Source organism: Marmota marmota, unplaced genomic scaffold, assembly GCF_001458135.2.
Source record: "Marmota marmota marmota unplaced genomic scaffold, marMar, whole genome shotgun sequence".
Lineage (NCBI taxonomy): Eukaryota > Metazoa > Chordata > Mammalia > Rodentia > Sciuridae > Marmota > Marmota marmota.
The window spans coordinates 167213-182952 of NW_026000254.1; the positions used below are offsets into that span (position 1 = coordinate 167213).

The 15740-nt window shown below is 40.4% G+C and overlaps 2 protein-coding genes across 16 annotated transcripts in view; one reads left to right on the forward strand and one right to left on the reverse strand.

Annotated features, from left to right (window-relative positions):
• The window catches only part of Kantr (KANTR integral membrane protein), an 89641-nt gene extending 83143 nt beyond the window's left edge, over positions 1-6498 (forward strand). The window contains exon 6 of the transcript XR_007344856.1: positions 6375-6498. The gene's annotated coding sequence lies outside the window, so the exon portion shown is untranslated. The remainder of the gene's footprint in view (positions 1-6374) is intronic.
• Kdm5c (lysine demethylase 5C) overlaps positions 1-15740 on the reverse strand; it is a 34060-nt gene that overhangs the window by 11362 nt on the left and 6958 nt on the right. For 6 of the 15 annotated variants that reach the window (XM_015506536.2, XM_015506535.2, XM_048796658.1 and 3 more), the window contains 8 exons: positions 14948-15082; positions 13794-13917; positions 13514-13716; positions 12386-12544; positions 10027-10146; positions 9736-9894; positions 7229-7410; positions 6968-7130 (listed from right to left, as the gene is read on the reverse strand). In XM_015506536.2, coding sequence (XP_015362022.1) covers positions 6968-7130; positions 7229-7410; positions 9736-9894; positions 10027-10146; positions 12386-12544; positions 13514-13716; positions 13794-13917; positions 14948-15082 — 1245 coding nt within the window. The remainder of the gene's footprint in view (positions 1-6967; positions 7131-7228; positions 7411-9735; positions 9895-10026; positions 10147-12385; positions 12545-13513; positions 13717-13793; positions 13918-14947; positions 15083-15740) is intronic. The other 9 variants (XM_015506532.2, XM_048796663.1, XM_015506537.2 and 6 more) reach the window with 3 other exon arrangements.

The following is a 15740-nucleotide window of genomic DNA, read 5'->3' on the forward strand; positions in this document are numbered from 1 at the left end:
TAAGTTGCTTAGGGCTTTGGTAAATTGCTGAGGCTGGCCTTGAACTTGCCATCCTCCTGCTTCACCAACCTGAGTCAGGATAAAAGGCATGCACCACGACATCCAGCTGTGTATAAAATTCTAAGATGAAAATCACTTTGAGGGGCTGGGGATGTGGCTCAAGCTGTAGCACGCTCGCCTGGCATGCGTGCGGCCCGGGTTCGATCCTCAGCACCACATACAAACAAAGATGTTGTGTCCGCCAAAAAAAAACTAAAAAATAAATATTAAAATTCTCTCTCTCTCTCTCCCTCTCTCCCTCACACTCTATCTTTGAAAAAAAGAAAAAGAAAATCACTTTGAAGGCTTGCTCTAGTCTTCTAGATTCCAATATTGCTGTTGAAAAGTCTAAAGCTATTCTTATTTCTAATGCTTTGAATCAAACCTGATTCTGTCTCAAGAAGTTCACATGATTATTCTGTTCCCAGTGTTTGAGATGAAAATCCCCAAGATATATCTTAGTGTAGATCATTCATATACTGGATAGGCTGTTTGACTCTAAAAACTCAATTCTTCAGTTAAAGGAAATTTTCTCAAATGATTTCACCAATGATTCCATTCTCTCAGTTTCCATCTATTTTTTTCTTTTCATAATTCCCACTATTTGAATTTGAACTTCCTGGATAAATTCTCAAATTTTATCTTTCCCCATTTTTATCTTTTCATTCCATTTTCTAGGAAATCTCAACTACATTTTTTTTTAAAAAGTTTCACTTCTGCTATCAAAATTTTAAGCTCCAAGAGCTCAATATGTTTTGAGTATGTTCTTTTTAATTAGTTCTTAGTATGTTCTTTTTAAATAGTATTCTGCTCTTTCAGGTTTGCAGTGCAGTACTCTCACTGTATCTGTGGGGAATACATTCCAAGACCCCTAGTAGAGGTCTGAAATCTTGGACAGTACCAAATCCTATATTTAATGCTTTTTTCCCTATACATACATACATACACAAATTTGATACCTTTCCTTTCCTAATAAGCACTTACCACATGCTGTGCCCATATCTTTTGCAGTCTGAGGTGTGATATTAAAAATAGCACAAATTTCTTTTTCCTTCACAGACACAAGATTTACTGTAGATCTTAGCAACCTCAGCACACAACTTTTTCAAGTTGAGAACTTTTCACATTTCACTTAAGGAAAACACTTAACAGCTTCTCTTTGGCATATCTGAATTGCTAGCTTCACTACTCTTGCACTTTGGGGCCAGTATTAAGTAAAACAAGGGCTACCTGAACACAAGCACTATTATACTTTGACAGTCAATATGATAACCAAGATAGCTATGTGACTGACAAGTGGGTAGCATATACAGCACAGATATACTGGACAAAGGAATGATCATGACCTAGGTGGGATAGAGCAGAGGTGGCACAAGACTTCAATATGCTACTCAGAATGGTATGCAATTTAAAACTTATAAACTGTTTATTTCTGGAATTTAAAATTTTTAGACTGCAGCTGACCACTGATAAATGAAACTATGGAAAGCAAAACTATGAATAAAAGGGCACTACTGTGCATGCTTATCTCTGAAGACAGTAATGAAGTTCCTTTTGCTTTTAAAGTTACTATTGCTGGGCATGGTGGTGCACACCTCTAATCTCAGGGTCTTGGGAGCCTGAGGCACGAGGATTGCAAATTCAAGGCCAGGCTCAGAAAACTTAGTGAGACCCTGTCTCAAAATTTAAAAAAATTAAAAGAACTAGGGATGTAGTTCCATGGTAAAGTGCCCTTGGGTTCAACCCCCAGTACAAACAAACCCTAAAGTTAAGTTTATTTCTCCTTTCCTGGCCTCTGTTTCTCCAAGTAGCTTTCTTCTTATTTGTCTGTTTCTATTGCATTTACTAGGGTTTCTTTAGTTGACTGTTAATTTGTGGCTGCCTATTTATATTTAAGAGGAAGAGATGCTGCTGGATGTGGTGGTATATGCCTATAAACTCAGCAACTCAGAAGGCTGAAGCAGAAGAACTGCAAGTTCAAGGCCAGCCTCAGCAAATGAGCAAGACCAGATCTCAAAGTAAAAAATAAAAAGGACTGGGGATATGGCTCAGTGTGGCTCAGTATCCCTGGATTAAATCCCTGGTACCAAAAAAAGAGAGAGATGAAAAAGCTCTGAGTACATAGGTGAAATCTGACAACTGTGAGTTTCAATGCTGGGTGATCTACCTGAGCCATTTTGTTTAGAAAAACTCTACTTCTTTCCTCTGAGGCCAGAGAAAATCCTCACATTTTTTGCCTGTAGGAAAAAGGCCTGTCGGCATGTTCTAATGGTCAAGCAAAAGAAAATGCCTAGGAATCCCAGCTATCAGTATGCTCAAACGATAAAAATCCTATTTTCACTGTTAACCCCACCTTCAACTGCACCTAGGGGACCTCAATCCAGGCGCCCTCTGTATTAACCTCTTCAGAAATAAATCCTTGGTCTTACTTGAGTAAAGGTAGTTCACATTTCTAACAGCCCAGCATGGGAGGGGAACCCCCAGCTTTTTACTCTTTTATTTATTTTTTATTTTTTACAGTACTGGGGATTGAACCCAGGAGTACTCTACACTAAGCCACTAACCCCAGTCCTTTTAATTTTTTTTTTTAGGGGGATGGGTATCAGGGATTGAACTCAGGGGCACTCACCCACTGAGCCACATCCCCAGCCCTATTTTGTATTTGATTTAGAGACAGGGTCTCGCTGAGTTGCTTAGCGCCTCCGCTTTTGCTGAGGCTGATTCTGAACTCACGATCCTCCTGTCTCAGCCTCTGGAGCCGCTGGAATTACAGGCATGCGCTACCACATCTAACTCATTTTTGTTTTTTTATGCTGACACAGAAACTAACTTGCCCAGGCTGACCCTGAACTTGTGATCCTCCTACCTCAGCTTCTCTAGTAGCAGACACCATAGGCATATGCTACAGCACCTGGCTCACAGCTTCTCATATAGAACCAGTCCTTATTTTCATCCCATCTTTGCCTCTAGAATGTCTGGTGCCACTGACTACAAACCTTTGGGGGACTTCTGAGGTAAAAATCAGGTTGGTTCTCAGATGTTCTCAGTTCTGGCTTAAGATTCAGTTTCCTTGTCTGTTTTGTAGTTTCAGGAATTTTATTTACCATTGTATCCTCTGTTTTCATAATCTCTGTGATCTTATATCCTAAAAAAATATCCCCTTTGTGTCGTTTTACTGGAGTTTCACTAAGGAATGGAAATAGCTATGTATACTTTTATCTTTTTTTACAATAAGTCAAAACTTTTAAGATGAACATTTGATGCTAGCAAAGACACACAGTGAAATAGGTACAGTGATGCTAAGAAAATAAACTCTATTCTCCAAAAAATAATCTGTGTGTGTGCACACACTGGGAATTGAACCCAGAGTCTCTAAGTTACTCCTACTGCATGCAAAATTGCCAATTTTTATCAAGAACCTGTTTATACCCTTCAACGATTCCTCTGATAGGATTCTAGAATAGTTCAGGATGAACTAATCCTAACAAAATTAAATCTTCCCACTCATGAACATATCACCACATTCATTTGGGGCATATATCAGTTTCTACCTCCAGTACATTTTCTTCTTCTCTGCTTAGAGGCAATTATCTGCCTCAAAGCATTTCTTGTTGTATTACTGTACTAGCTTGCCATATTATTGTACTAGCCTCTACTATCAAACACCTGAACTATCTTCTAAAACTGCAAATCTGACAATGGCATATCTTTGCTGAGAGAGCCCCTCATTTTAACCTGTTTCTACAAACCCTTTCCTAAAACCCCAGTCTTTTTTTTTTTTTTTTTGATGTCTAAAGTTTTATTGGAACAAAAACCCCAGTCTTAAATGACCCAGTTTGTGGTTCTTTTGCAGCACCCCTCTTTATTCCATATGTTTACTGCTCGCTGTCCTGTACTCAACTGTGCATACCCAAAGGCAGTGACTGATTTATTGACCTTCAGGGTGTTGATGAGAGGCCCTGCACACAGAAAGGGCTTTAGCAATATTTGCTGAATGATCTAGTCCCAGACTTAATTTTATAGATGTGAAAACTAAGTCCCAGAGAAGCCTTTGGTAGGAAAACCAGGAGTAGAACCTAATGCTCCTGGCTCTTCATCTCAGCATGCACCTTCATTTTGGCAATTTCACTTTACTATTTCCTTCATGGTGGCTTTAAAAAACTCTTCTCATGTTCTGTAGCTACTAAAAATGACAAATGTGAACAGCCAAAAAGTAAAAACAACCCAATATTCATTAGATAGTGAAGGGAATTATTGGGTCAGAAAGGAAATGAACTCCTGACATGGATAAACCTTAAAAACCTACTAGGTGAGAGAAGACCACTTATTTTTCTATTATCATGAATTGGCCAGAAAAGGCAAATCTAGAGACAGAAAACAGATCAATGGTTGCCTAGTCCTAAGGGCTAGAATGAAGAGTGACTACAAATGTTAATAAGGGATCTTTCTGGGATAAGAGAAATGTTCTAAAACTGGATTTGGGTGATGGCAGCACAACTGAATTGTGCACTTAAAATGGATAAATTTTATGGTATGTAAACCATAATGCAATAAACTGTTTTTTTAAAAAAATGACAATTATAAAAATTATTCTAGACTAGCACTGTCCATAAGAAATATGCTAGGCACATATGCACTTTAAAATTCTTTAGTAGCCACATTAAAAAAGTAAACAGGTAAATTAATTTCAATAATTTTATTTAATAAAGGCACAATATTATCATTTCAACATGTCAATTGTTATACAATAGTGTGAGATATTTTACAATCTTTGTTTCATACTAAGTCTTGAAATCCAACATAAATTATATATACTTTCAGCACATTTCAGCTGGAACTAGTCACATTTCAAATGCTTAATAGCCGCATGTGACCAGTGGCTACCAATTGGACAGTGCAGTTCTAGACCGTCAAATTTATAAAACATTAAAAAATCTATCTACTGATTATTACTACATCAAAATTTTCCCAAAAAACAAAAAACATATGGAAACATAACAAAAATGTTTACTAGGATGGAATATGGATAACCTCCTTATTTTCCACTTTTTGAAAAGGAGGACTGTTTCTTTTTTAATGAAAATAATACTTACACTGTATATCTATAAAAAGAAATGGCGTCCTCCCTCCAAAGAAGAAGGCAGGGGGGGAACAGATAGCTAAAGATAGCTTTGCAGGGAGCTCCAGCTGGCTACACTGCAGCCTGCCAGTATGAGAACATGAAAATCACAGATGCCTTGGACTAGGGGGATACTGCCAAGTCCAAAGGACCTAGAGATGCTGGGAACTACCAAAATGGGGTGGGGCAGAAAGAGGGCAGAGTGGTAAAGCAGGAGCTGGCTAAAGAAGCTGGTTAGCCATTAGCAGAAAAAAAGCTATGGAGATATAAGCAAAGAGTACATGTTTAAAAGTGTGTGACAGTCTTTAAAAAAGAGCTTAGGATCAAACAGCTCCATGACCTTCTCTCTACATATGCATCTTAGCTGCCTAAATCCTTAAGAATCTTCTACTCTTACAGTTTTCCTTGGCATTGTAGACTAGAACGAATGCTGGGGTATGAATGAGAAAGAGGGAAGTCTGAGAAAATGTCAGACCCAAAGTCTACTTATGAAGTAGCAAAACTGAAAGGGTCTTTGATGATTTTTTTTTTTTTCTTTTTTAGGGGGTATGTGCTGGGGCTCAAACCCAGGACTTTGCACATGCTAAGCACACATTCTACCATGGAGTCAATCTGCAGCCCTCCTTGATCATTTTGACCCCAGTAATCCTTAACTGGGGTAAAGCACAGAGGGAAAAGGAGAGTCCCTTCCAAGTGCAGGAAGGTTGCCAGAGCTGTTTTAAGATGTTGCTTCCCTTGTTCAATATCCCAATTCATGGTTAAGTATCATTAAAATGTAAAAAATTTTATCCATAGGCTATACAAAATAATAACACAAGGTGAATGCAAGAAAAAAATTCAGAGAGAACCACAGACCAAGTCCAAAGCCCTACTGCAAAAGGTCCGGGATACCTCAAAAAGACTAAATATTAACAACTACCTAATATGTCCTATGTATAAGACTAAGTGGCAATAAGGCCAAGGCCAGAGGGAGTAGAAGGGAATAGGGAGTAATACCAGCACAGAGTAAGAACTAAAGCAGAGATGGAAGATATACTAATTCCTTTTTACATAGGAATGTTGATCAGTTTTGTTTGTTTGTTTGTTTGTTTTTTTAAGGTCCACACCAGAAAACTGGAAGATGCTAATCAATGCCAAAAATTCCCAGAAATATAAAGTCCCTCACAGATATGTGAAGTTGTATACCCAGCAATACGTTGTTTTTTTGTTTTTTTAGGGTAAGAAAAAAATTGTCAGAGAAAGTGGATAGGCCAGGACTCTGGATTCAACTTTTGACCTGTTTAATAAGTAAAAAGATATACCCACTGCTCCAAAAAAGGTAACAATATGAAAACATGGCACAAATAGCTATTTGTCCTCTGATATTATTTCATAATAATTTGACTTACAATTTGTAGGTGGTATATGACCATCCAGTATAAAAATAACATTTCCTAGTTTTCCTTACAGCTAGATGTGGCCACGTGACTAAGTTCTAACAGGAGATAAGTTGATAGATTTGCCTTTAAAAGCAAGGAAACATTCTAGCCCTGCCATTCCTCCATTTCCCTCTTCCACTAACTGAAACACAGTTATGATAATAAGCCAGTCCTAAGGTACCCCCCTCAAACACAAGGCCTGGAGGGCTCACAATCACAATGTGTATCTACCTATTATCATGGGTCTCTACTAGAATAGTCACACCTACAACTCAATCAGGATAGAAAAGGAACGAGAGCAAGAGTAAACTCAGATGAAGACTACCACTGCCACCAAAAAGGATATCACTAAATCATTCCTACTCCTTGTTCACTTTTCCTGGACACTCACCGGCACACCATGGGACATGAGAGTGTTCGGATTCATGAGAGTGACAAGTTGGTGCAAGAGGTCAGGCTGGCTATCAAAGAGCTCAGGTGTCAGCTTCTTCATTACTTCTTCCAAATGTTCTGCTGCAAGTGAGGGTACCCCATACCAGGTCTTCGGCTCACCCCTGCTCAAGTGAAAAAGGAACACATAATGTAGTCACACCTGATGTCATACAGAGAGCCCATCCTGACTGCTTCTAAGGCTCTTCAGGGCCCCACTCACCAGTGGAGGTAGTTAATGGAGTAACTCCAGTGATCCTCAATATGCCAGCAAAAGGCTGAGAAGACCATGCCCACATAGAGCCAGGGCACCTTCATGCCAGAGATATCTGCATTGATGTGGCATAATACAGACTGCTCCAACACTGGCATCACATTCAGATTCCATCCACTCGTAGCATACTCCTGTAAGGTCAGATATTTGGGGGATCACATCTAAACATCTAAAACTGAAGTTTTCTTACCCCCCTTCCCTCAAAATGCATAAACACAAAATTTCAATTCAATTTGATCTATCCATCTACCACCTACAAGTCAAAGCCCTCTGCCAATTGATTTTCAACAAAGGCACTAAGAACACACATTGGAGAAAGAGCAGTATTTCCTATAAACGTTGCTGGAAAAACTAGATATCCATATGCAAAAGAATAAAACTGGACCCCTATCTTCCATCATTAATAAAAATCAACTCTAAATGGGTTAAGGCTTAAATATAAGACCTTAAATTATGAAGTTAATAGAAGAAAACAGTGGATACACATCAGGACATTGAAACAGGCAAGGGTTTTTGGTTCCTTTACTATGCCACATAACACCCCCAAAACACAGTGAACAGAAGCAAAAGTAGACAAATGGGACTACGTCAAATTAAAAAGCTTCTGCACAGCAAAGCAATCAGCAGAGTGAAGAGACAACCTACAGAATGGGAGAAAATATTTGCAAACAATATCTGACAAGGAAGTAATATTCAGAATAAGTAAGGTAATCAAAATATTCAATACCAAAAAAATAGATAACCTGATTAAAAACTTGGAAATAGACCTTAATAGACATTTCTCAATAGATGACATACAAATGGCCAGCAGATATCTGAAAAACTGTTCAGTATTACTAATCATCAGGAGAATACACAGTGAAACCACAAAGAGATATCACTTGACCTGAGTAAGAATAACTAGTATCAAAAAGATAAAGAGGGGGGGAATATAGTTCAGCATAGAGTTTGCCTAGTATGCACAAGGGTTTGATTCTAAGCACCACAGAAAAAGAGAAAAATAAAAACAAAAGTTAGTAAGTGCTGGCAAGGATATGGAGAAAAGTAACCCCTGTACACTATTGGTAAGAATGTACATCAGTATAGCCATGTTGGAAACAGTATGGAGGGTCCTCAAAAACTTAAAAATAGAACTATCATATGATCCAGCAATCCCACTACTGGGTATATATCCAAAAGAAAGGAAATCAATATGTATGTCAAAGAGACATCTGCACTCCCATGTTTATTGCAGCACTGTTCAAAATTGCCAAGAAATGGAATCCAACCTGAGTCCATCAACCAATGAAGGAACAGAGAAATTGTGGTAAATATACACAATGAAATACTATTCAACTATAAAAAGGATGAAATCCTGTCATCTGCAGCAAATGGATGGAACTGGAGATCATTATATTAAGTGAAAGCAGCCAGGCACAGAAAGCCAAGTACCACATGATCACATTCGTATTTGGAATCTAAACAAGTTCATACCTCACAGAAACTGAGAGTAAAATGGTGGTTCTAGTGAGCAGAGAAAGTAAAGGTAAGGGCAGAACTAAGAAAGATTGTGTATCTAACTATACACTAAGTTATAGTTAGATAGATAGTAAGAAATTCTGGTATGCTACTGCATAGTAGGTTGACTACAAATAACATTTATGAGCTAAGCGTGGTGGTGCACGCCTGTAATCCCAGCGGCTCAGGAGGCTGAGGCAGGAGGATTGCTAGTTCAAAGCCAACCTCAAAGCCAGCCTCACCAACAGCGTAAACAACTCAGTGAGACCCTGTCTCTAAATAAAATACAAAATAGGGCTGGGGATGTAGTTCAGTGGTCAAGCGCCCCTGAGTTCAATCCCCAGTACAAAAAAAAACCCCAACAACAATTAAGTACTATTATGTTTCAAAAAGCTAGAAGAAAGGATTTCGAATGTTGACCATAAATAAATGAGATATTTACTCTCATTTAAACATTACACAATATATACTGTACTGAAACATCACATGGTACCCCATAAGTATATATAATTCTAATGTTTTTATATATCAGTTTTAATAATAATACATTTAATAATTTTATAAATTTTAAAACAAACATCAAAACCCTGTTCTAAACCCAAATGCCACTCTTCCCTTGAGATAGACTGGGCCCTCAATTTCCTATGCATCCAAATCCCACTCCCTGAACACTTCCTATGAATGAGCTGAGCAAATTCTTGTAACATTTGCAAGATAGGTATTATCTCCATTTCACAGCTAAGAAAATAGGTTCAGAGAGGTCAAAGAACCCATCTTGCAGCTATACACACCAGGTACTAGACTATGTTCTTTACATACAGCATTTCATCTAAATTTCACAACAACTGCATTAAGAGGCATAATCATCTCCATCTTAGAGAAATATTGAATCTTTCAGATACTAAATGACTTGCCTAAGCTACATAGCTGTCATATAACCATAGTATTTACCCACTCACCTCCTCCTCAGGGGTTAGGTGCCGCTTACTGTCACTGACAGGGAAACCACTGCCAAATTCTTTGGAATGGATGTCAGCCCCATACTCGACAGTCACATCTTCCTCAATACTATTCACTAGCCGCCAGAACTCCTTCTCTACTAGTTCTGTAGGCACCATCTGGGGAAACAGGGACAGCAGAGAACTGTGGTACGTCTTATCCTGGCCCCATTGACCCAGGAAAGGTGAGACTATCAGGAACCAATACCTATGACCCTAGCCCCAACATTATCCCAGCCCTCCATCACCTACATGCACAGGCATGTTGAAGTAGTCAGCTTTAAAGGAGTCAGCCATCTCGCCAAAGCTCTGCAGAGTGTACTCCCGGGTAGCCTGCTCAAAGCCAAAGGCTTCAGGGGGCCGTTTACACTCCTGAAACCCAAAGGAGAACATGTCACCAAATAGGCAAAGAGATAGAGAATCCTCATAAGTGGAACTGGAATATGGAGTAGAAGTAAGGGAGAGAGGTCTATACTCAAGGCCTTTGAGGCAGCTTTTACTTTATAGCTCTATTTTTTTCTCTTACCACTTGATCCTAATTCATCTTTTCCATTCCCCACATACACCCTCATTATATTTTTGTTCATATAGATCCTCCTTATTTGAAATGTCCCCTCTCTCTCTCTTTTTTTTTTTTTTTTGTAGTGCTGAGGATTGAATCCAGGGCCTCACACATGCTGAACAGGTGCTCTACCACTGAGCTATACCCTCAACCCCTCTCACGTTTTTTTCATGACTCCTCGAAACTCAACTTCAAGCCAAATACATTGGTGCATGCCTGTCCCAGCTACTTGGGAGACTGAGGCAGAAGGATCACTTGAGCCCATGCATTCAAGAGCAGCCTGGGCAAAGTAGCAAGACTCCACCTCAAGAAGAAAAAAAAAAAAAGCTAAGTAGGGTGGTGTATGCCTGTAATCCCAGTGGCTTGGGAAGCTAAGGTAGAAGGATCACAAATTCAAAGCCAGCCTCAGCAATTTAGTGAGACCCTGTCTCAAAGTAAAAAAATAAAATAAAATAAATATGGGGATGTAGATCAGTGGTTCAGCACCCTGAGTTCAATCCTAGTACCAAGGGGAAAAAAAAAGAAAAAACACAAAACCCAACTTCTGTCCCACAGCCTCCAGAAACTGTTGCCTCATAGCTATAGCCTATACTCTATTCTTTAAGACTCTACCATCTAAACCACGAGCTGTAGCTTTAATATGGTCTCCCATGCTCTTCTGCCATCATTTTTTCTTTCCAGTAAGTATGAATTCATATAGGATACTTCTAATGAAGCTTTCTTAATGGTCAGATTGGAACTTTTCAGCCTGGGAAAATGGCACTGAATATTCTAGTACCTTACTGAATGGAAAAACGAAGGCACTAGTTTCTATAGTGTCACACCCTTCACTATTCCTGTTCTGTAGACTGTCTAAGAAGACAGGACATGGGTTTGCCTTACTTGTATCTATATTCATGATTTCAGATGAGAATTGTATGCACCCCACACATCCTGCTCATGATGGAAAAATAAATGTCAGCCTGGTCCACTGGCTCATAACCACTTAAGAGAAGAGAGCCAAGTAGAGCTCACAGTCTTCCTCATTCATGACGCTACTGGTATCCAAACTTTTCCAGACAATAATCTCCACTAATACCAAGGCCGTTATGCATTGTATTGCCCTGGTCCTTTTCCATATGTGTGTGTGTGTGTACATGTCCACATCCGGTCTCTACAACCACAGCTGAGTCCCTAAGATGAGGTGAAACCACCAATGTGTGCTCTCCAGAAAACCAGAGGGAAATGTAGAAGACAAGCACCAGGAATTTGGTTGAAAGCAGGAAGCTCATGAAATGGACCTGCCAGACTTCCCAGGTCCTTGGTCTTCACTGCTGCTTCTGCTTACTGCCCCTACCTGCCCTAAGCACATTCTCTCCTATACAACTCAGCTCCCAATAATCCCCCATTCCCCAGGCTTATTGCAAATCAATCTAAAGGTCATAATAGGAGAACAACCAAATGAACATTATACCCATATAATGAAAAAAAAATTTCATACCTTGAATAAGTTTAATAAGGAAATATGATATGAAGTAACAAATGACCACATATAACAAGACCCCAAAATTGTTAAAGATAGTTACACAGAACCAACAAAAAAAAGATGAGAAAAAAGTATATCAGACTATTAATAGTGATTATCACTAGGTGGCGATAGGTAATTTGTCTATTTTCTTAAAAAAAAAAAAAAATCAAAGAATAAAAATCTTAGAAACATGAAAAAGAAATCTATTCCTATCCTTCAAAGCTCATTCCTAACACTTTCCCTGATTACTACTCCTTATCATTCTCCTCTCTTCTCAACTGCTATACCTCAGAATTTCTTAGTGTTTGCTTATAAATCACCAAACACAATTTCTCTGTTCATGACATTTACCTAGGAACTCCCATAGAACACAAGCAAAGCTTGGGTCTCTTCTTTCTCTCTCCCCCAAGGTTCTGCTCAGACTAACCCCACCCCAGGGAACCAAATCATAAGGCTTGTGGCTGAGCTAGGAGGCTGTCCTCAGTAAGGTCAGAGGAACAAAGGACAGGATACCCTATGTGGATGGATTGGGAAAACCTTACCGCCATGACACACTTTGGGCATCGCCAGACACCTTTTGGTATCTCAGGCAGAGGAGGCAACAGGCAGAAAATGTGGTAGTTATCATCACAGCCATCACACAGCAGGAGCTTGTCATCCTCATCCCCTCGGGAACACATCCGGCATACATATGACTCAATCTGACATGGGAGGGAAGTAAAAGTCCATCAACACAAGCTCTGTCCAGCCTTCAAACTCCAGGTCCATCCACACAGAACCCTAGTCCAGAGAGCAGCTGTGAAAACCTGCTGTGCTTGCCAGCTGAATCATTCATGGCCTGTATGAGTTACTCATGTGAGGTCTAGAATTCAACTGCATGAATGTCCCATCTCCCCAAATAAGCGGGCAGAACTGTAAGAAAGGTCTTTATCATTGTCTTGAATCTTTCCATTTTTATTAATTCAGTGAACATTTACTGAATCAGCATTACACTAGACCCTATGGCACAGAAATGAGTAAGACATGGTATCTGCCTTCCAAAGGCTTACGGTACTCTAGACACCTATGTTTATAAAAACTTATGGCCAATATGGGCCATAAAAGGTACTATGGGAGCCTAGAGAAGGAAGCACTCAAAACAGCTGGAGATAAGGAAGGACAGCCTTGAGGGAGGACTTCTTTGTAAAAGTGACACTTGATATTGGATGAACCCTTCAGGCAAGTGGAAGCTTGGCAATGGAGTACAGCAGAAGGAGAAACTTCAAGGCAGAAACAACATATGCAAGTATGAAAGAGGATGGCATATTTCAGGGGAAAAAAAACAAACACACCCTCAAATAGTTTGGTGTGGCTACAGCAGATGAATGAGGTGCGCAGTGATGGGGAATGAGGGTAGAGGTCACCAGGAACTGGATCGTGCATGATAATGAGGAGCTTAGCCTTTATCCTAAATTAATGGACAGTGAGTCTCATTCTCTGGACCCTTCCAGCACTTCATGTAGACAACACTCGATCACCCTTTCATCTTCTTTGTTCCAAGTGAGTTGGCTTTGTTTCCCAATTAAGGGCCCACCAGACCCACTTGTCTGTTTAATGCAGTGCCATGCTGGGAAAATGCTCATTGAAGGGCCATGAAGCAGAACATGAGAAAATCAAGGCTAGGTCCTTACAAACTGAGCATTGCTGTGGTTCCTCCTCAGCCTCATGGTCATCTTGGTGCAGGGTTCTGGGCTGTGACTCAGCTCCTCCTTGCTTTCCACGTAGGTCTTGGGCGAGTTGGACTCCACCTTCATATCCCCACCTGACTCCTCCTTCACCACTACAGTGGGGGGACACTCAGGGCCTTCCTTATCTAGCAGAAAGAAAAGTGGCTCTAAACATAGGTCTGAGACATGTAGGGCCCTACCTCCTCCCCCAAGGTGAGACCATCCCTCGCCTATTAGGGCTCACCTTTCTTCCGCAGAGTCTTATCTTTGGCCATGAGGCCTAGGCCCATCATCTTGGGACCTGCCCCATATATCTGTAGCTTCTTCAGTTCTGGATTCTTTTCAATGTCTTCTTCTGTGGGTTCCGGCTAGGAGGAAAAGAAATGAATCAAGACTGCTATCTGTGGCTGAATGCCCCATTCAGAAAGAATAACTCGGACTATGTATCACCCAAGCGCAAGCCAGGGGCTCAAGCACAGATGGACCAAGACAAGAATTCAGGTGCTTTTTGGACACTTGGGGTAAATGAGCTCCCACCTCAGCCCTCTCTTAGAAAGCAATTAAAGATAAAATCTGTTTTCCCAGCTATAAAATGAGACTATTAACTCCTACCTTATATTGATGAGGCAGTTCAGGGATAACTCATACTAAGAAAATCTAACATTGTTTGGCTTTATCAATTAGTGGCAGTGACTATAATAGTCTGCTGAATTATATGCTTCAATGAGCCCAGGGGCAGTATCTATCCTGTTCTCTACTCTATCCCCAGCATCAAAAACACCTGGCACATAAGCTTCTGCCTAAAGTTAGGATACAAGGTATAAAGAAAAAGACTTTCACTTCTATGAACAGAGTGAGTCAAGAAAAGAATAGACAGGTAAAAAGGGCAAACATACAAAAGGTATTACACAAACAGATTAGGATCTAGCTCAATAGTGCAGCCAAGAATGGAGAAATGAGCAAGAATGAAAGCAGATATAAGCAAACCAATGCCTAAAAACTCAGAGAATGAGCTGGGCATGGTGGCACATGCCTATAATCCCAACAGCTTGGGAGACTGAGACAGAAGGAACAAGTTCAAGGCCAGCCTCAGCAACTTGATGAGACCCTGTCTCAAAATAAAAAATAAAAAAAGGCTGGAGATGTGGCTTAGTGGTTAAGTGTCCCTGAGTTCAATCCCCAGTACCAAAAAATAAAATAAATAAATAGGGCTGGGGATATAGCTCAGTGGTGAAGTGCCCCTGGGTTAAATTCCCAATTACACTCTTCTCCAAAAAAAAAAAAAAAAAACCCTCAGAGAACGAGAGAGACAGTACAACAGGAAACACAGCCTTGGTCGGCGAAAAGAAGATTTTCCACCCCAAAGCAACTCTAAATTAAAAAAGGGGAAGTACTCACATCAGGCTGCAGTCTCTTGGCCCGCCGACCATAGCTGTTGAACTTGGAAGGCTGCACGGACTGTCGAAGGGGGATGCTGTGGGGTTTGTATTCTTTGTCCTTCTCCTCATTATCAAACGGACGTGTATTACACTGCTGGGGACACATGAAGGGAAGGGATCAGGGCATGGAACTTCAGTCCTCAAGAGCAAAAACTTCCCTCTAACCTCACTCAACAGCCACCAAAATTGTGGTACAATGCCCTGACACATACCAATAGCCTCCCTTCAACGAGTCTTTATCAGTGACACCAGATGCATTTGAGGACCTCTAAGTGCTTTTGCACAGTCATTCCTCTTTCCAATGATCCTTCTTCAACCATCTCCCAAAGTAAATCAGATGCTATCTCTTCCCACAACCTCTCTAGTCCAAAAGATCCCTCCCTCTTCTGAATTTCTCTGTCAGTTATAACTTTGTCAATAGTAGGCTAGCTCTACAGATAACTCCCTGACCTCTAACACTGGACAGTGTGGGAAAAGAAAAGGCCCACTAGGAAAGGGTATGGTCTAGCTCCCAGAGCTCCAGTCCACAAAGCTAGTTTTATTAAGAGGAAGAGTGATAATCCAGTTGGGTGCAGTGACACATGCCTGTAATCCCAGTGGCTTGGGAGGCTGAGGCAAGAGGATCACAAGTTCAAAGCCAGCCTCAGCAAAGGCAAGGCACTAAGCAACTCAGTGAGACCCTGTCTCTAAATAAAATACAAAATAGGGCTGGGGACGTGGCTCAGTGGTTGAGTGCCCCTGTGTTCAATCCC